Source organism: Daktulosphaira vitifoliae, unplaced genomic scaffold (genome assembly GCF_025091365.1).
Source record: "Daktulosphaira vitifoliae isolate Bord-2020 unplaced genomic scaffold, ASM2509136v1 Scaffold_1, whole genome shotgun sequence".
In the NCBI taxonomy this organism is placed as follows: Eukaryota; Metazoa; Arthropoda; class Insecta; order Hemiptera; family Phylloxeridae; genus Daktulosphaira; species Daktulosphaira vitifoliae.
The window spans coordinates 43,760,972-43,782,330 of NW_026099572.1; the positions used below are offsets into that span (position 1 = coordinate 43,760,972).

At 22.7% G+C, this 21,359-nt stretch overlaps 3 protein-coding genes across 8 annotated transcripts; 2 read left to right on the plus strand and 1 right to left on the minus strand.

The window, feature by feature from the left end:
• The first annotated feature begins 283 nt into the window (after window positions 1-283).
• Window positions 284-6,460, plus strand: LOC126906920 (protein MTO1 homolog, mitochondrial). Of its 3 annotated transcripts, XM_050687868.1 has the most exons (12): window positions 284-639; window positions 1,022-1,140; window positions 1,200-1,380; window positions 1,595-1,884; window positions 1,945-2,090; window positions 2,497-2,654; window positions 2,711-2,874; window positions 3,759-3,930; window positions 4,257-4,419; window positions 4,937-5,158; window positions 5,806-5,866; window positions 5,947-6,460. In XM_050687868.1, exons 1-12 carry the CDS (start codon window positions 438-440, stop codon window positions 6,046-6,048), a joined length of 1,980 nt encoding a protein of 659 aa, XP_050543825.1. In that variant the 5' UTR covers window positions 284-437; the 3' UTR covers window positions 6,049-6,460. The 3 variants fall into 3 exon arrangements, with proteins under 3 accessions (XP_050543825.1, XP_050543833.1, XP_050543839.1); XM_050687876.1 differs by lacking the exons at window positions 5,806-5,866; window positions 5,947-6,460 and adding an exon at window positions 5,653-5,798; XM_050687882.1 differs by lacking the exons at window positions 5,806-5,866; window positions 5,947-6,460 and having other exon boundaries at window positions 4,954-5,094.
• Window positions 6,461-6,854: 394 nt separating this feature from the next.
• Window positions 6,855-17,591, minus strand: LOC126907014 (TRPL translocation defect protein 14). 4 transcript variants are annotated; one of them, XM_050688006.1, is made up of 12 exons: window positions 17,437-17,591; window positions 17,211-17,352; window positions 10,341-10,408; window positions 10,233-10,270; window positions 9,916-9,953; window positions 8,668-8,796; window positions 8,247-8,383; window positions 8,053-8,193; window positions 7,804-7,996; window positions 7,537-7,744; window positions 7,293-7,474; window positions 6,855-7,230 (listed from the first exon to the last, which is right to left on the minus strand). In XM_050688006.1, exons 2-12 carry the CDS (start codon window positions 17,254-17,256, stop codon window positions 7,151-7,153), a joined length of 1,260 nt encoding a protein of 419 aa, XP_050543963.1. In that variant the 5' UTR covers window positions 17,257-17,352; window positions 17,437-17,591; the 3' UTR covers window positions 6,855-7,150. The 4 variants fall into 4 exon arrangements, with proteins under 4 accessions (XP_050543963.1, XP_050543972.1, XP_050543990.1 ...); XM_050688015.1 differs by lacking the exons at window positions 17,211-17,352; window positions 17,437-17,591 and adding an exon at window positions 16,762-16,780; XM_050688033.1 differs by lacking the exons at window positions 17,211-17,352; window positions 17,437-17,591 and adding an exon at window positions 10,904-10,922.
• A 579-nt stretch (window positions 17,592-18,170) lies between these two features.
• Window positions 18,171-21,149, plus strand: LOC126907037 (uncharacterized). The gene is made up of 3 exons (XM_050688042.1): window positions 18,171-18,889; window positions 19,069-19,141; window positions 20,600-21,149. The coding sequence occupies exons 1-3, from the start codon at window positions 18,383-18,385 to the stop codon at window positions 20,728-20,730; spliced, it is 711 nt and encodes a 236-aa protein (XP_050543999.1). The 5' UTR covers window positions 18,171-18,382; the 3' UTR covers window positions 20,731-21,149.
• The last annotated feature ends 210 nt before the right edge of the window (window positions 21,150-21,359 follow it).

A 21,359-nucleotide genomic window follows, 5' to 3' on the forward strand; every position in this document is an offset into this window, starting at 1 on the left:
TTGCTATCATGTAGTGGTAATCGAGTGATAATATTTTTTATTTTTAGTAACAATAATTAAAGATTTAATAAATACTTAAAAAATTAATTTCCTCAATTAATTATATAAAAATAATTATGCAAATACAATTATTTTTTTATTTAAAATTTTTTAAACTTATTAAAAACTTTCCTGATAAAAAATACTGATGGGTCAGCTATTTGGTCAATGGTGACAATGTTATCTACGAGCTTATCACCAGTGTGCCATTATCGCATTATTTGTTATCACAAATTGTGCCGGCAGTACTACAATATTCTATAAATTAATTTTAAGACTATTTCATTAAAATTTATCTGAAATCTGAAAAATATCTTACTATGTTAAATTTTATGAAATGATAATTTTTTATCCTTGAAAAATAATCAATTCATCAACATCTTTTTGTCATCGTTAAAATGTTTTTTTTATTATTTAAAAGCTTTAATCTAAATGTGTCAAGAACAACAGTATTTTTAGGAGAAAAACACTTTTGTCTTTGTCCAAAACAGTTTGATGTAATTGTTGTAGGTGGTGGTCATGCTGGAGTAGAAGCTTGTTCAGCTGCAGCCAGAATGGGTGCAAATACATTACTAGTTACTCACGCAAAATCATCAGTTGGTAATTATTTTATTAAATAAAATGTATACTTTTATAAATTATGCTTGGACCACTTTGAAAATTCTTAAGTTATTCCTATTTTTAAAATTGTTATATACTTTCATTTAGTTTTTTAAGTCTACAATAAGAATTTATCAAATTCAGAGACTTAGTAGAAAGTATTAAGCTTTATAATTAAAAAAAAAGAACTAAATAAAGAAATCTTTTTAGAACCCTTTTTATTTTTATTATTTTGTTAACACTGTGGTCATTCATTAATTTTTATTTACCCAAAATACAATGTTTTATTTTTTATTACCTTAATTAATTAGTCAATTTAATATTGCATCTTGATCTAAATCTTACAAACCATTTTAGAATAACTCAATTTTATTTTTTTTAGGTGAAATGTCTTGTAATCCATCATTTGGAGGTATTGGTAAAGGACATTTGATGAGAGAAATAGATGCTCTTGATGGATTGTGTGCTAAAATTTGTGATTTATCAGGCATACATTATAAAGTGAAATATTTATTTAATAAAAAGATCAATTTAATTTATAATATTAAGAAAAATGTTAGGTTCTCAATCGAAGAAAAGGGCCAGCTGTATGGGGCTTAAGAGCTCAAATTGACAGAGAGCTCTATAAAAAATATATGCAAGCGGAACTATTTTATAATACCCCAAATCTCACTGTAATTGAAAGTTCTGTGGAGAATATCGAACTTGATGGAAATAATAATTGTAGTGGTGTAATTTTAGGTAATAATACAACAATTATTATTATTTTTCAAGCCAAGTTAAGTATATATGGTTCAGCTAATTACTTTTGGTGTTAAAACTGTTGTTTTATAAGTTTTAAAAAAGTGTTACATAACACTTGGCCTAGGGCGCCATCACACCTTATAGTAGTACTAACTATTATCATACATTTCTTAAATAAATAATAATTTATCATTATTAATATTTTGTTTAGAAAATGAAATGCAATTGAAAACTAAATGTGTTGTTTTAACAACTGGAACATTTTTAAATGGAGAAATGTATAGTGGTATTGTTGTGAAACCAGGTGGTAGAATTAATTCAAAACCTTCAATAAAACTTGCTAATACATTGAAAAAATTTAAATTCAAAACTGGTAGAATGAAAACAGGCACTCCTCCTCGTATTGAAAGAGAATCTATAAATTTCTCTAATTTATCCTTTCAAGCAGGTGATAATGTTCCTACACCATTTTCATTTTTAAATGATTCAGTTTGGATTGATGTAAAAAAAAAGTTTACTAAAATTTTGATGTAATTTTCATTAGCTTAATCTAATTTTTAGCCTCAAAAACAAATTAAAACATATATAACTTATACCAATAGTAAAGTTCATCAAATTGTGTTAGATAATCTAAGTGTAAATAGACATATAAAAGAAGAAGTTAAAGGTCCTCGATATTGTCCATCACTCGAATCCAAATCACTGAAGTAAGTTTTTTCTCACTTTCCTGCAGTGCTTGTTGTGAATTGTTACCAATGAATATAATAAAATCATGGTTTTGCATTCAAAAGTTAATGTCATAATATAGGTTTTGAGGATTTTTATAACTTATACAGATAAAAATGTTTTCTATTGTAAAAAAGAAAAAAAAATTTGTTTCAATTTTTTCGAAAAGATTTTTTTTGTATAAAAGACTCCAATGAAATTTTAAATTTATTTTTGTGTTATCTGAAAAGTTTCTAAAATTGACATAAAAACTTTTGGAAAATGGTCTTAGAATTGATTATAACAAAAATATTCTCTCCTTTTTGTAACTCATTTTATTTAAAATCCAAACAAGCATTAAAATTTTATGATCTGTAGTTTTTTATATAATACTAAACAAAATTTTAGATATTATGATAGAAATCACCAAATCTGGCTTGAAATAGAAGGTTTTAATAGTAATGTTGTTTATCCAAATGGATTATCATGTACTTTACCAGAAGAACTTCAAATAAAAATTATAAGAAGTATAGATGGATTAGAAAATGCTAATATTATTCAATTTGGTATAGTATAAACTAGTTAAATTTTGTTTTAAAATTTATTTTATTTTAATTTGAAGGCTATGGAGTAGAATATGATTATGTTGATCCTAGAGAATTATATCCTACATTGGAAACAAAAAGAATTCCTGGTTTATTCTTTGCTGGGCAAATAAATGGTACAACTGGATATGAAGAGGCAGCTGCACAAGGTGTTTTAGCAGGAATTAATGCGGCTTGTAAGGTATGTTACACTACATAACAGGCACATACTAGCCTGCTAGGATACCGTAAGAATGGCAGTAGGGCCACTACAGCATAGATACAACTCAAGCAAATTTCATCATTCTTTTTAAATTTTCTAAGAAAAATAAAATAATTATTTTTATTATTATATAAATAATTATTATTCTTTGGAAATCTTGTTTTTTAATATTGTTTCTGTGCATTATCATCCCAGTAGTATGTGTATTTTACTTTAAACATTGCAATATGTTTAAAATAAAATATTCTATCTATATAATTTATAAATAAATAAAAGGTAAATTGGATATATCATATAGAGAGGAGAGAAAATTTATTTTTCATATTTTATATGTTTTATATCTTTTAGTACCCTCAGCTCATAACACTATTTTTGTCTATGCTCTAAACTCTTGAAATTAAAAAAATTGGTGTTTATTACAGTTAAATTAGAAGAAATTTTTTTCTAATAAAAAATGATCTAGTACATGCCTGTCACTTAATATTCTTCTTGTTCTTTTTTCTCATCTTAATTATAACTACTTGGGGGTCGGCCATCCTTATTCTAAATTTTCATGTGATATGATCTCCCACATCATCTACATACATATCAGCTGTCCTCATATCGCATTCTATAACATCTCTCTTTCTCTTTTTTGGTCTTCTTCTATCTATTCTTTCTTTGACATTAATTTTCATAACTGTTCTCACAGCTTCTGTTTTGTCTGTCATCATAACATGACCAAACCTTTAAGTCTATTTTCTTTTATCTTATTTGCAATTGACACTACTTCTATACTCCCTTTTATATGTTTGTTACTTATCCTCGTGCTTACCACCTAATATTAACAGTTAAAATAAAAAGATATCTCTTATCTATTACAGGCAATGAACAAAAAACCTTTAACCTTGAGTAGGACAGAAGCTTACATTGGGGTTCTTGTAGATGATTTAACAACAAGAGGAACAGATGAACCATACCGTATGTTTACAGGTCGAGCAGAATTTCGTCTTTTCTTAAGACCGGATAATGCAGACATAAGACTTACTGAAAAGGGTATCACCAAATTTTTGTAATAATTACAACTATACTGACATCAATTATTGAAATTATAATGGCTTATAAGCCAGTATAATAATGTGACAGATCCATTTTTAAAAATTCTGAAGAATGCAATATATTTTATTAATTTTGTTTAGAAACTTATTAACATGTACAATTTAAAATAATGTTATTTGTTAATATTATCTCATTGTTACTTAAAAATTACCATAATTTTTTCAATATAAAATCCTTAACAAAATAATTTTAAAAATAATTGAAACTGCTACATTGTTGTATTTATGTCATTAATGCATTAATCAATTATTTTATTTTTATAGGGTTTACAGTTGGTTGTGTAAGTCAAGCACGTTTTAATAAAACTAAAAAAATATTTTCAGAATTGTCTGATGGTAAAAATATTTTAAACTCCATCTCCATGACTATGTATAAATGGAATAAATTATTAGGAAGAAAGACTTCTAAAAATCCTGAATCTAAAACGTATGTAATTTTTTTTGACTATTTTAGTGTCCATGTGTATCTGAGAAGCTATTAGTTTTAGTCTGACGTGTTTTTTTTGTATTAGTAGACAATATTACTATATCCTAAATAAATCCATTTTAATTTATGATAATATTTCAAAAATCCTGTTTTCTTTAAATATACATTAAATTAAAGTTACTAAAATGTTCTTTAAAATGAAAAAGAAAAAACTCAATTTCTAGAAATAATTGGGAATTACAGCCTAAAATCAAACAATTTTTGTAAAAAAAAAATTTTATTTTATTCATAGTAAGAGAAAACTTGCATCATTTTTAATTATTTCAAGTTAAAGCATATTTCCATATAACATAATATGTAATTAAAAAAATAAAAACGTTTCTGTGATTTGTTTCCTATGAGAAATTGACCTTTTAAATAAAATTTTATTTATTTTAAAATTAACGAGTGATATTAATCAAATTTTCTTAGTTAGATTTCATTTTTAATTATTTCTATTATTATTACATTTTTCTAGAGCACTTGAAATTTTAGGTTTAGCTAATGAAGGTATTACATTAAATCTGCTTAAACCAATTCTTCCTGCTCAGTTTATTAAAAAAATAAATGATGCTAATTTAGAAACACGTTTAAAAATTGAAGCAATGTATCATTTGTTAGTAAGTGAACAGCAAGATGATATAGCCCGGATGGAACTTGATCAATCATTAATTATTCCGTCAGATCTAAATTTTTCAGAGTAAGTTAATTTTTATATTTTAATTGCTTCTTAAAATGAGTATTTAAAAAATATTGAATCACCTGTAATAAAAAAATTACATAATAAAAAAGCAACACAAAGAAAATCATGATGAGTTTCTTATTTAAAATTTATATTCTATTAAATACCAATAAATATAAAAGTATCATAGTGAAGCTAGAATAAAATATAAAAGACTGTAAAATATCTTATTGTAAAGGTACTAAATTATAATAAATAGCCCAAATTTTGAGAGTGGAATCTATTTTGAGTAACTTTTTTATATATAAAACCATGAAGCATTATTAGTGAAAATTTTTATTAATTTACATTCATATTTAAAGGATTTTTTTATGATAAAACATATAAATTTAACTTTTTAGATACAAATAAATCTGCATTTTAATTATAACTGGTGTTAAAAATGATCAATAAACTATTTTTAAATTATCATGATAACAATTTAATACATTTATTTTAAATTTCCATTTTAGAAATGTCTAACTGACTACACTTATCTTGGTTTTTTAGTTTGAAAAGCTATTTTATCATGTATAATCAATAAACTTTAATCTATTTATGCAAATAATTACTTTATTTATACTGGTTTTTCCTATTTAAATAAATTATCGAGATACTGTTAATAGGAAAACATTGAGTTTGTCAACGGAAGAAATTGAGAAACTTTCTTACATTAAACCTCAATCTGTAAGTTTTAAAAATATTAAATTTAAAGATTCAAACATAAACAAATCATATATTTAATGAATACAATTTTTTTTTTATAGTTAGGAGCTGCAAGCCGAATACCAGGAATTAAACCAAGTACTATTTTAAAGTTGTTACATTACATTAAAAGTAATGAAAAAATACAATGTATAAATGAATAACGTTTGTCTAATATATTATCATATTTACATGATATCCTAATTTTTGTTCTTATGTTGTCAAGTAAATTTTATTAGAAAATTATAAAAGATTACTTTTTCTCTTAATTATATCATTATATTTAAGTATGTTGCATGATATTTAAAAATAATACACTTATGTATCATGACTTGATGTAGTTATTTTAATCATAAATATGTAAAAAAAATAAAATCACTTTTTTTAAATAAAGAATGTTATACAAATGAATTAGAGTTTAACAGCAGTAATACTAGCCTGACATTTTGTATTTGAAAATAATTAGTTACTTAGTTTTAAATAATGATTAGATATCTGTATTTAATAAGTAAGATAGTAACTAAAAAATTCAAATTTGAGTTGTATGCTAAAATATTATTAGGCTTGTATTGCTAGTTTACCATCAAAAAAATATTGGAAAATATAAAAAAAAATGTTTATTTTATTGAATAAAATGAATACAAGTTAATTTTCTTTGAATAATTATTAACTTATCACAACTATAGAACCATGTCCATGCATTTGATTAATTTTACTTATTTACTTTAAATTCATGATATATCTTTAGGTATTAATAAATAGGAAGATAGTAAATATAAATAATAATATTTATATTAGAGAATACTGGCTTAAAAAAGCTATTTGACTTAGGTATTGTTCCATAAAACTTTAAAAGAAACACTATAATGGAAAGAAAAATTAAATATTGAAATTATTAAAAATTTTAATTATTATTTTATTAAACTAGTAAATTAGTATATCAATGTTGTATAAAAAGATTTAAATAATCTTCTTATATGTGATAATTTTTATTCATTGAAATATAAATAACTAACAGTGGCAGAGTAAAAGAACAATAATATTCATCAAAATATTGAGTATTTTAGAATACATAAATAAAATTATATAGACTAACAATAATTTTTTAGAAAATAATATTTTATACTATATGGCAAATAAAGCATAATTGAATAACAGTTATATTGTATAACACAGCATGAATATTAAAAGCATATTATTTAACATTTCTCAATATTTATATTCTGAAATGTTATACTATATTGAATTTTATAATTCAGAATGATACTATTTCCTGATCTTTCCGTTAGTATGATTATAACTAACTTGATTTGTTTTATGTTCAATATTCAGATCTTCATCAGGTCCTAATACAAACAATTTACAAAAATAAAATTTTAAAATAAAACGTAAATTTACAATTAAGAACCTTTTAAATAGTGACAGAAATGTTTAGTTTTGTCCCATTCTTCAACAAGTGATAAATTGAACATAGAATATGCTGCATCTCCTGTCACCTCTGCCTCAATATCTAGGAACTTAGGTAAGCGATCAAGAAGTTCTTGATCGTCAAGAGCAGAATAGGTTTCCAACAATACTAATCCTTCACACCTAAAAAATATATTGAATGTACTAGAAAAATAAATAAATATAACATTATCTATTTTTTATACCTGGGATGACATGGCTTACAATATATATCTAATTGGAAATACTGATTATTATGAATAAAACAACGTCTTTTTTTGTAAATTGGATAGTGTGTTTCATCTTTCTGTGATAGTAAATTTACATAATCTCTGTGACTTAGTTGGGTTTTCACTTCAATCACTTGGCCTCTAACTCTAGGTCTACGAATAGTATGAGTATAATTCCAATGACCTTAAAAAAATACTAATAACACACATGGATTATACTTTATTATTTATTTATTATTATACCCTTTTGACCTCTCTTTCGCAAACGAGCTTGCATGTTTTTTGTATATGTTTGTAAATAATTATGAACAACATCAAAATCTTGAAATGGAGGAAACAATTGATCTCTAGGTAAATATTTTACTAACCATTTTCGTTTTTTTGAGTTAGTTGCTAAACGATCACCTGTGTCAACGCCTAATTTCTGACATACTGCCTATAAAAATACTTTTTAAATATGATAGATTGGTACACTAATGAGCTTATACTTACTGCAATCATTCTACATATTTTATTTTCAAAATCAGATGAATTATCAATGACATCATAGTAAGGATGACCTATCCATGCTGCTGAAGCTTTAGTATCTAAACTTCTTGCCAATGATACATCTTCTCTTCTGCATGAATGATCCTTGAATACATAAACTTTTAATGTGAATTTAAAAGTAAAATTATGTTTTTTACTTCAGTTGTATAAAAATCTTCAGCACCACACGCAGCAGAAACCATATGTATTATTTGATTATAACGATTGTCCCGTAAATCAACCATGTTTAAATTGTTGTCTTTCAAAATTTGGTCCCACTTACTGCTGGCTATATCTAAAAAATGAATTTCAAGTTCTGTTTACTCAATAATACCATACAGTTTAAAAATTACACATAACTTTGATCAATCATACAAAGAAGTAATAAGTCGTATTTTAAATAATAAATTTATCAAACATTAGTTTAATATTAAATTAAAGTAATTTTTAAATAATAATTCTGCTTTGAATTATTTTTTTTTAATAAAATTATTAATTTAAAATATATATATATATATAGTGTCGAACATTTTCATAACAATGAATAAAAGATTAAAAAAAAAATTGTAAATTACTCACATGCTGCTGCATCCATAGCTCCTCTATCACAAATAATTAAACAATCTTGTTCACATGTTTCACCAAGTTCAAAAAATGTATTTTCTATATGTAACATAGATCTCAGCAAGTTTTCTTGAAATTTTGTAGCTGGAATAAAATAGAATTATTGAATAGTACGAGTAAAATAAATGTTTTCACTAAAATTATAAAAATTTTTATTTTACTTTTATTAAATTGTTATTTTAGCCTAATTTTATATTTACCAAAAAATTTTTAGTTGTGATTTTATAAGTATTTTTTGTAGTGTTTTTTTTTTTTTTAAATTTATAGTTTCTTTCATATGAGCTTATATCATATTTCATACAGTAATCTATTGATGGCTTTTAGCCAGAACTATTTTATATTAATATACTTAAGGTTTAATTAGATGATTTATTCATTATTTTATTTAAATAAATAAAATTCATTAATTTATTGTTAAATATTTTTTATAAAACTTTATTTTATAACTTAAATTTAATTTTAAATCCATCTAACTACTAATTTGTTCAATATTTTTATAAATACATTTTGCTTATACTTTTTAGAAGAGTTGTTTAATTTTATTTTTAAATGTTTTTTAAAAGAATAAAAATAAAATGAATGACTTATAGACCAGACCAGAAAGTGTTTTTAAATTTGAAAAAAAAACTAATTAACATACTTTTAGGACATTTATGAATTAGAGGAGCACTGTTTTTATTTTAAATAAATTTATAAAGAAAAGAACGATTTCATATTGACACACAAATAAGATAAAATATGATTTTTCACAAGATATTGATATTACTTAAATTAACTATTTATAATAGCTAAATTTCAAGGTAAATGATAATTTCTTTTTAATTTGCCATTAACAAAAAAAACTTTAATATCAACAAATAAATAGATTTTAAAACAATAAAACCTAAAATAAAACATGTTATAACCTCAAATAGTAATTGTTTTAAGTTCCTAATATCTGGCTTCATATGATATCAAAAGAATATGATTATCATGCATTTATAAATTATAACTTATAACAAAACTTAAGTATAAATGTTCAATTTTCATTAGATTATGTATTAAAGTACAGATTACATTCTATATTAAATAGTTTCATAAAATATATTTAGTTTAAAGTGAAAAACAACTTGAGTTTTATGTTAAAATATAACCATTATATAAATTTAAACAATTAATAAGGAAAAATTTTTGAAAAATAAATACAATCATTATTAAAATTACCTTCATAATCACTAAGCTCCGAAAATTTGATTCCACCACTGAAAAAATATGAACATAAATAAGCTCTATGAGTAAAAATTGTAAATATAAGAAGTTTGACATTAACTAAAACACTATTACATATAAATATATATACTAAAAATCGTTGATTTTTCAATACATATTATGCTATCAAATTATTTTATTTAACTCTCCAAAAAATTTTTTAGATAGTGAAACAATTATGTCTCTCTTATATATTTTTAACTTTAAAGGCCGCCATTGAATCATACACATTATACAAAAGTAAAAATTTAAACTAATAAAATAAAGTCTACCTTAAAAGGACATTGGCAGTTTCTGGAACTCTGTATACCTAAATAGATAAAAGACGAAATATAACTAATTTTTTTAAAGTACATATTATATAAATGACTAAATTTTACCTTCCATCCTAAATTTTCAAAAAAGGTACTTAATCTCGATTGACCAGTAGTTTTACCTCCACATGGACCTGAAACAATTATTCAACCAAATTTTAATAAGATTTATTACATGTTTTCATGTTTTGAATAATATTTATCTCGTTTTACGAAACATGCTTAGTTTAGCAAGCACATTTTTCTTCCTCGCCTTTATCTAAACTATTTGGGATTTCCCACAAGAATGGCAGAAATGTTAATTATTTTATAAAAATATTGATATTTATAATCTTGAAAAAAATCTCCATTCAATTTAATTAATGGTTAAAACTAAAAGTTTGGTCTCCGAGTGTTAGAGCAGATGTTTTATTAATTTATATATAAAAATAATCTAATTGAATAATATTGGTCATATTTTGGAAATGTAATTAAGATAAAATGAGGCGATAATGTTCTATTGTGTTCTCGCATATAGAAGCTATTAATAAGTTAGTATCAACAAGAGTAATTATTTCAATAACAAGAAAAATTGCTTATTTAATAAATAAAAAAAATAATTAAATGTTTTTTTTACAAGTAATAATTACCGAGGAATTAAGTTTTATTTATGTTCAAAGATATGATCCACTATTATAAAGTGTTTTATAATATTGCGTATCATGGTTCATCGTACTGCACATAATTTAATGTCTAAATATTTAGTTTAATTATCACGGCAATTACTAAAAATATATAATAATATAAAAATAATACACACAAACTTTGAAATCCACAAAATAAAATCATTCGTTCAATAAGTGATTAATAATATAGTAAACAATATTATTTGGTGACCAAAAATAAATTATAATAATTTGATACAAGTTGGTAAATTAACTAAGAGATAAATTTTCAAGATTAAAATTGATTAATTACACTGTGACTGGAAATGTAATTAAAATATAAAATTTCTATTCGACATATATTTTTGAATTATAAAAATAATTGATATTATAGCGTTTAACTTTTTTTAAAGATTTTTAAATTATAAATGAGTCATAAAAGACTTAAATAGTAGTTTGACTTCGGCCTTAATATTTTCAATGAAAATAAGTAGTTGAAACAAAAACCTTGAAACTTAGTTATTTATTAATGCGCAGTGAATTCAGCAAAAAAAATACGGATGAGCTACAAATGTAATTTAAACTTTTTTTTTTACAATTAAACATCGATAAAAAATTATAATTTACAATATATAATTATTATTTAGAAATAATCACGAGCAACTAAGCTTTAAATGATGATATATTTGAGTATTCCAAAAATATACACATACTTTAATTCCTGACACATGATAAAAATGTCTATTGATATCTTGTTAAAAAATTGAGTTATTTGTCACAAACATTGTTTGTTTTTTAAAAAATAAATTGGAACTAACTAAAATGGTTTTGTTATATTTAGGCTGTTAATATTATTCTAAATCAATTATAATAACCAATTATGTTAAAACTACAATGTTAAATTGGCATGAAAATCCTATTCATAATTTACATATTTTCAAAAAATTTATGATTTTAGCGTGATTTTGCATCATTAGGTTAGTCTAAATATGAATAAAATTAAATGTTTTTGCCAATTTTATTTATTAATATAATTTAAATAAATTATAATATCTATATGTAAATATACAGTTATTTTGAAGTAAAATATCAAAATAAATTACTCATAACACGCACAGTCTATCATAATTCAAGGAAGTTTGAATTTAAAATTAATTATAAATTGTTAAATACATAGAATTTTTTAGAATAAACAATTAACATATAATTATTATAATTAGCTGAACAATTAAAAAATTATTCACTAAGAAGCCTGAGAATAATTTAAATTTATTTTTTCTAATGTATTAATAACAGCACACACTTATATGTTATTTTTAGAACATTAAAATCTACAACATAACAGATACGAACTGCCACTGTTGGTGATTGATCGTAAGGGAGTTTTAATAGTAGCAAATATCATAACCGTTAGAGTAAGAAAAGGCAAAATTAATTTACTAATTTTCTAAATAATTTATTTCTATAAATTGAACTTCTTAAAATCAAAACAGCAAGCAAGTATCAACTAAACCTTCAGATTAATAAAAAAAAAATCAACAATTTTTTTTTGGTTAGGTTAGGATAACATTCTCATGATTAAAATTTCAAACTATAAAAATTCATTGAGAAAAGGCGTATAATTATACGGTATAATTATGTGGCATTATTTCATATAAAAATAAATGTGATTCTTTGCAGAATACTAAAGTATTATGTACTACAGGCATAATATATAACTGGTAATATGATTGTCACTGACGCCAAGAAAAAAAATAACCTACTTTGTAAAAAGTCAAAACATATCTCTTTGGCCGTAGATAACCCTTTAAATATACCTACGACACGTCTAGAATAACTTTTAAAACAACAGTATACTACATTGTATCATAAGTTCTATACATCAATTAATTTTTATTATACATAGTTAATTCATTAAAAAGAAACTAACTAAAATTGCATCGTAAGCATTATCATATCAAAGAATACTGATAATGATTACTGATTACTAATTCATCAACTTTTCTTGATATTTATACAATATTAATAATTAATACAACTACTTTTGGTTAGATAAAAAAAAACAGAAGAATAATTTTCAGTTTATAAATACAAAAAATAATAGTGCAGTGCCAGTTTAGAGTTTAGTATAAGTCGAATAAAGAAAATTATCCTTTACGCTAATGTGAAACTTAGATTTTCAATTTATAATTTTTTTTTATCTATTTTAATGCATTAAGAGTATAAGTATTTATTTAGAAAAAAATACTTAATTTTATTATCACACGTATTATTGTTATAATTTTGTTAATATAATAATAATAATGTTACATTAATATGTTTTATGATCAAATTTATGTAAATTTTTAATGAATTCATTCGAATTATTATTATTTTGATATTTTTTAAATTGAAAACGTGTTGTTAACTATAGTTTATTAGTATCTTGTTAAAATCCATGACAGTTAAAAACACTCATTTTTCTATTCAACAACAAACTGCTTAAATTATAAAATTATAAAATTTTTTGGAGTTAAGTAAACAAATTTACAATACTAACATTTTTATAAACAATTAAAAACAATATGTTAGTTATGTAAATTTCACATATTGATGCACTAAAAAATATATTTACAAGTAATGGTTGTTTTAGGTACATAATATATCATTAGGATGGTCAACAATATCTTTTTTATTGTTATAGTTATAAAAAACAGATGGTTCTTTGTTGTTTTAAACATATGTATAAACATTAAGAAGAAAAGGTAGAACACCAGTTCGTATACAACCTTAAAAATATTGATTCGTAGTGGCTATAGGTACCTCATCAACAAACCGACTAACGAATATATTTTTTATTATGTACACAAAAATGTAAAAAAACACCGTATCCATTAACGTAAAATGAGATAATTTTGATACAGCTTTTTCTAAAAAATAATATTTTTCAACTTCAATATGAAGTTTTTTTAAAAATAATATAAAAGTAAATTATATATTGTTCATTAAATATTGTAATTTTCAGTTAATCAATTATAGTGAATTTTAAAATCAGTTCACTGATATGTTAAATAATTACTATTAAAATAGAAATAAAAAAAAAACACCAGTATCTTGATACCCAATCATCCGTCGAATCTCATTATCTATCGTATTTTACAACAATAGTGTCCAGTTTTTTTTTATGAGGAAAAGGAAGATATTCAGTCACATAGTACTTATACATTCCTTAAAGCTATTAAGACATGTATCATACATAATGTAATAACGCACCACTGTTTAGAACACCATTTAATAATTTAAATGTCTACTGATACCTTGACAATTTATATATTATATAAAATTATATATATTATATAACTATGCTTATATATATAGAACATAGAATTTAACATAAAAATTATTACTCGTCTCAGCTAAACATTTTGATATGTGAAATTTGTTAACATTTTTTTAGATTAATCAAAATTCGTCATTTGAAAAAAAAAATAGAGAACTGAAAACAGTTTTTATTTTTTAAAAAGAATTCTAAAACTTGAAGATTTTTTTAAATAACAGCGTTTCTTTATTATTTTTTAAATTAAAATTTATTAATAAAAATACCCACTACGTACCTTAAGACCTATTTTAATTATTATTTTTCCGCAACCGCCATAAATCACGATGCATGATTAATGTCTTTATGGCAAAGGGAATAATAATAACAGCCTCAAGTGCCAAAATATAAATGAGATAAACCTACAGAACTCAGTAATAGTTGGGCAAATTATGAAGAACTGTAAACATTTTACAAATGTGTTCATTTAACATATTTAACAGACATTATTCAACTTATTTACTTTAATATTTTTACTCTAATTATTACNTTCATTTAACATATTTAACAGACATTATTCAACTTATTTACTTTAATATTTTTACTCTAATTATTACACGTGCAAAATTGAGTAGCTAAAAAAACACATTAAATTTCATAATAAAAACCTTTTAATCCCAAAATAAAAGTAAAAATTGCATCAAAAAGTCTCTTTAATATAATTTTTTTTATACATACCAACTATTTTTAATATTTTTTTTAAACTTTGTTATAAGTAGAATTATATTAATTTGAACTTTGCTGTCATAATATAATCCTTGAAAGTTGAACCTAACAAATCAAATAGGTAATATAAGGCTTCATATTATCCTTAAATAAAGACTACGGTGTCATGGGAAATTAATGTAAGACTACTGTATATGATTACCACATTAATCAAATTATTTAAGTAACCTTAATTTTTCACTGTTAAATAATAGTCAATAATGGGTCACGAAACACGCAATAAATACATAAAAGCTTCCAAAATGTTTAAAAACTGTCCTTTTAACATTCATATGGGCCACTAAAAAATAATTATAATAACTGCTAACATCATAATGTAAAGGGTTATAGAAAATCATTGCACATGTCCTTTCAACCAATCAAAATTGGATTACAGCTATGTTCAAAAAATAAAATACCAAAACAAGGACGGATCTAGATTTTTTATGGGGACCAAAAAAAAAAGTATTTTGTTTGGGTGACAATCTTATAGAGAAGACCTGCTTTTGGTTAACACATCCTAAGGATTGTGCTCAGAACTACCTAGAACTACGCCTAGAGGAGCTCCTAAATCAAATATTCACGATTGAAAATTAAACGAAAACAAATAGCATGGTAATTTATAAACCACTAAATTAATTTGCATTGACTTAAAAATTATATTATTTATAAAAAAAAAAGAAGAGTTTAAAATTATTTTGCTTTTTACTTATTGCAGAAGAGTATTACATATGACTTTATGATTAAATTTCATATATACGAAAAAAATAACTATTGCGTCGTTTTTACATCAAGAATACATATTTAAATTTAAGTCAACAATTTTTTAATTACTACGCAAATGTTCAGATAGTGTATTACACTGTTCATTTTTTTATTGTAATCAACTCTTTTACTCTTAAATACAAATTTAAAAGTACAATGAAATAGCACCATTCATTGTTTATTAAACCTTTGCTTTTGCTAATATTGATAGTAAATCGGTTACAAAACTACTTAATAAATATTTATCATTTTGTACAACTAGAATCCACGTGTTAGATGAATAACACATAATCAAATCTTTTGTGAGAGCAAGTTATATGAAAATCGACGAAACAATTAACAAATAAAATNATTTTGTACAACTAGAATCCACGTGTTAGATGAATAACACATAATCAAATCTTTTGTGAGAGCAAGTTATATGAAAATCGACTAAACAATTAACAAATAAAATTAACAGAATTATTGATGTTTATTAGAAATGATTAATAACTAATTAAATAACAAGATTTTATAATTGTAATAACATAAAAACCCGTCAAATGCGTTTCAGAGCACATAATTTAGTTAATATTTACAAGCACAAATTAAATTAACAGAACTACTCATACATAACCTAGTAATATCACCCCGAAATATTTCGACCTTTAAAACTTTATGTATGTCCTTCCCGAAATTGATCAAAATTACATATAATTATAAGGTTAAACATGATATATTTTCGTGGAGAATTTATACATTTTTTATAACCTTCTAAAAAATAAAAACTGACGGTGATCTTATATGCAAATATAAGTAAAAAATTTTGAGATAAAAAATTTAATGTGGTTATTATTAAGTCAAATTCAATATTACATTAATTTTGTAAGATAATGTACTTTTTTTAGTTAACTTGAATCAAATATAAACTATATAGTTACTTTTTTTTCAGTAGATTTATTTATCTACGTATTTTTTTTAAGAAAATTGACTAAATATTATTAATTAATTAATAAACACATGCATTTTTAATAGTTACCCATTTTTTAATTTTTTAACTGAAAATCATTTTTTATTAAATCGTTTTAAAAACTATTCAATGCATAAAAAATTATTTTAAAAATATATTAACAAATATTCTAATTTTTAATGATGAATTTTTAACGTTAATTACATTTTATAAGTTATGAAGATAAATTTAAATACTTTTGTTATGTAATTTTTATACGTTATTAAACATGTGTTACATCATTTAAATTATCACTGATAACATTAAACATAACTAGTTAAATGAAAATACAAGTATTGTTATTAGTTTCAACTCTATTTGTATAAAATATTTTTTTTATATTGATAACTCTTACTGATGTAGTAATTTTTTTAATTTATAAATTGAATTATATAATAAATATAAACACTTCTAGAGTGCAAAGTAATTTGACTTGTATAGGCTAAGAGTAATTTTTTTTTATAAAAAAATAATCTTACCACCAGTTAAAACAATTTTGTAGATTTTTTTTATTTTTCCGTCCATAATTATTTTTGACAATAATGTTTATAACATGGGTAACTGTAGCCGTTCTTCAAAATATATAACATGTGACTCTATCACTTGTGATTACTGATGAAACTAGAAATAGTTTGAAAATTAGAAAAACTCCTAATAGGCAGCATACTTTTAAATAAAATATTTATCATTTATTATCATTATTACATCACAAATAAAAAATTGAAAGGGAAGAGAAATTAACATTTTTTTTTTGTAAAAATTATGTAAATTTAATAAGACTTGAGAGAATACACGACGAACACACGTCTGATGCAGAGACCGAAATCACTCGTTTCATGTGTGGTTTTTTATTTTCTTAGCGAGTAAAATATTGTGCAGTGTTATCAATTTCATCTGTTATCAGTGAATATTAAGCGTATAATCCATAGAGTATTCCTAAATGATATGAACCATAATAGGTTGGCATACTTCAACAAAGCATTGAACATAATTACTTTTTTATCAATTATTTGAGTTTTTATTGATTATATAAAAATATGTAATAATATATATACTATTAAATTTATGTTTTTTAATAATTACATACTTTTATTTCTTAGAAGAGAAAATCTTTCACTTGAAAAGATATTCAGATAAATATTGTGGGTTTGCTACTTATATTTAAGTATTATAAAATCGAAACGTTATATTACCAACTGTTACAAAATTCTACACTACAAACTATGTATTAAAAACAAAATAAATAAAATTACTCAATAGTAAATTAAGACGATTTGATTATACATATATGGTTCTATTTTGTTAACTAATATTTCACTCATTTTATTGTTATATAAATAAAATAAAATTAGTGATATCGTGTTCAACATGTGTAGCTTATGAACATTAAATTTTCTTCTTATCATAAATTCGTAGTTATTAAAATACGAGGGAAGTTTACATCTTATCAATTTTAAATATTTTTTTATTTAATAGACGTTATTTTTGTACAAATCTGCTGCTTGTAATTTTTAAAAATATTTGTTGTTCATTTTTGTCTAGAGTTTTTTAATTTCTATTATTAGGTTGTAGAATTATTTAAACTTTTTTTTTTTAACTCAAATCAACGAAACTAATTTCAGATTTATTTTGTAAAACTTTAAAATATAAAATGGATGAAGATCATTTTTGTTTAGATGAAGACTTCGTAATTGATGAATACGAAAATTTAGATGACAAAAAAGACTTAAATTATGATGAAATAAATGAAAAACAGTGTTGCTCATGCAACTGTTTAAAAATGTTTGAAGATGATTTTCGAATTCGTCTTAAAACAGAAATGTCGAAGTTAACAATGTCAGAAAAACGAATTTATTTATTCGCTTTAATATCAATGAACGAACAAAAGAAATTAAACTACTACGATAAAGGAAAATCATCTAAATTTTTTCAATACCGAGTAAAAGAATTTGGTATCTTTCGTGATGTTTGTAAAAACGCATTTGTTATTTTACATGGCACAACAATGGCTTTGGTACGTAATTTATGTCAAAAAATAAAAGCAAAATATTTGTTTCCTAATGACGAACGTGGTAGACATGACAATCATCTAACTATATCTAATGAAAAAAAAGAAAAAATCAAAGTACATTTTTTCTCTATTTTGGAATCTCCATCAGTAAGTATTACTGTATTTTTTATTATAAATTTAAAAAAGTGAAATTATTTAATACCTAATATGCTACAAATTGACAAATGTAGATCATTTATACAAAATCTTGATCATAGGAAAGTAATAAACTCAATACACACCCTAATACCATTCTTAATGTTATTATTAAATTTTTTTTCTTTCAGATTTTTAAATGTGCAAAGAAAATTGGGCATCCAAACATTAGTCAATTATGGTTAGATTTCAAAAATAATCATGGTAGGTATACATTTGATATTTAAAAAAAAAAGATCGCTTAGAATTGTTTATTCAAATTAATTAAACTTGAAAATCAAATTATTTCAACAAAAAAATATTTCATGTTCCTTAAAAATTCAAGAATAAAAATTTTTATAACATAATAAGATGCCATTTATTTTTTTCTCTGATATTTTTCAAATCACAATATTTCAGGGACATCAAATATATATACATGGTAGTTGGTTTATCATAAATCACTCGATTACTCTAAAATAAATATAATATTCACAAAAGAAGTTTTGATTTCTTTTAGTTACATTTTTTCTTGATTTATTAATTATTAATTACTTTTTATGATCATCTCTTATAACGTATAGGTTTGTCAATTTTTTTTTTAATGGTAATACATACATATTTAATCAGTTTTTAAAAATAGAAAATAAACTAATTAAATATATGACTGGTTGATAACAACATTTAGACCAGTATTTTAGAAATTATAAATAATTTAAAATAATTACTAGAGGTGAGTAATGGGTGTTGTTATTTTTATTACAAATCATTTCTCAATCAAACTTTTCGTCTCATCTAGGTATAAAAATTAGAATAACATTCAAATTATTTGTCCAAAATTTGTTATCAACCAGTCATTTTATTAATTAGTTAATTGAATATGTATGTTATCCTTTAAAAAATGATGTTAACACCTTTATTCATTATAAGAGATAATCCTGAAAAGTAATTAATAGCTAATCATGAAATATATTCAGTTAAAAAATTCAATATTATTTATTATATATATGTATATATTGTTTTTTTAAGGTAGGCAAACTGTTTATATAACCTATTTGATACTTAAAATCTTTTAATAATGATTTCTTTTTTTCAATAAATCTCATATTTAGAAAAAGACCTATATTTTGTTAGTAAGTCACCAAAACATCAAACTCAATTTGCCCTTTTGTTTTTTATTGTCGAATCAAATTGTTGACAAGATAAATTTAGTTGATTAAATAGCCAATCATATAATAATTATAATTTTTTTTTTTTTTTAAGTTGATTATATTCTAGATATTGCTTACAGTAAAAGCAATTTAAAAATATTTATAGGTAAAAACTAATTGATGTTAATAATTAAATTTTCTTAATAAAAACATATAAATAAATACTTTAATTTTCAAAATTAAACTGTTTAAATAAACTAAGAAACTTTGTTGGGTAAACAATACATTATTCTGAGTTGTATATTAAGTACTATGAGTTTTGTTGACTTCAGAAAATATTTTATCTAATATAGTATATAAAATTAAGACATAATATTTTTATCAATTTCTAATAGTTTTCTTTAATTTGCATTAATTAATAAATTATAACTATGTAATCCACTGCTAGTTTTTTTAAGTCAAAATTTTACAGCACAACACTTATATAAAATATTTTATATCATTAATACAAAAAATATTCCATTTGTTTCAGGACATGTCGCTAGATCTACTTATACTAAATATATAGCTTCTCTACTAACACCTGAAGTTCGTATGAAATATATGTGTGCAAATGAAGCAAGATTAATACTTCAAGAGCTAGAGAAATATAATTCAAAGTAGAACATTAGTTTTAATTTTAACGTTAATGTTAATTTTAACACTGTTATTCGCTACCGTTCTTTTAACCTAGAAATAGCTTTGTATTTATTTATCATATTACTTCAAGTTGAATATCTTTAGTTAATATCCTAAGATAGACATAACAATTACAATAACATATCTTTATTATTTAATGTATATATTTCATTTTGTTCTTGTTAGTTATAAGTTACCAAAAATAATTATACTTTGAATTTTAGTAGCATAAATAATTTTTTTTTTTTGAAATCTATATTTTATGTATAAAAACTTAAGAAAATTTGAAGTGTGATAAAAATTGTTTTTTTTTTTTATTAATTTAAATACTTTTTTTTTATGACATTGAATTGAAGCCATGTGCTTCTCTGATCAATATCTATTGTTTATGTATGTCTATAATTTGTTGTACTCAAATACACAAAATATAATAATATATAATTTCATAAATAACGAGCCCTTTTTTTTATACTCAAAGAAATACAGGATAATTTGAGGTTTAGAAATAAAAATACATTTTCAAGTATAATTAATTTTTTACCCGTTATGTATATACCTAATAACAAAAAATGTCTATAAATATAATTAATTTTTAGAAATAGTTATAAATTGCT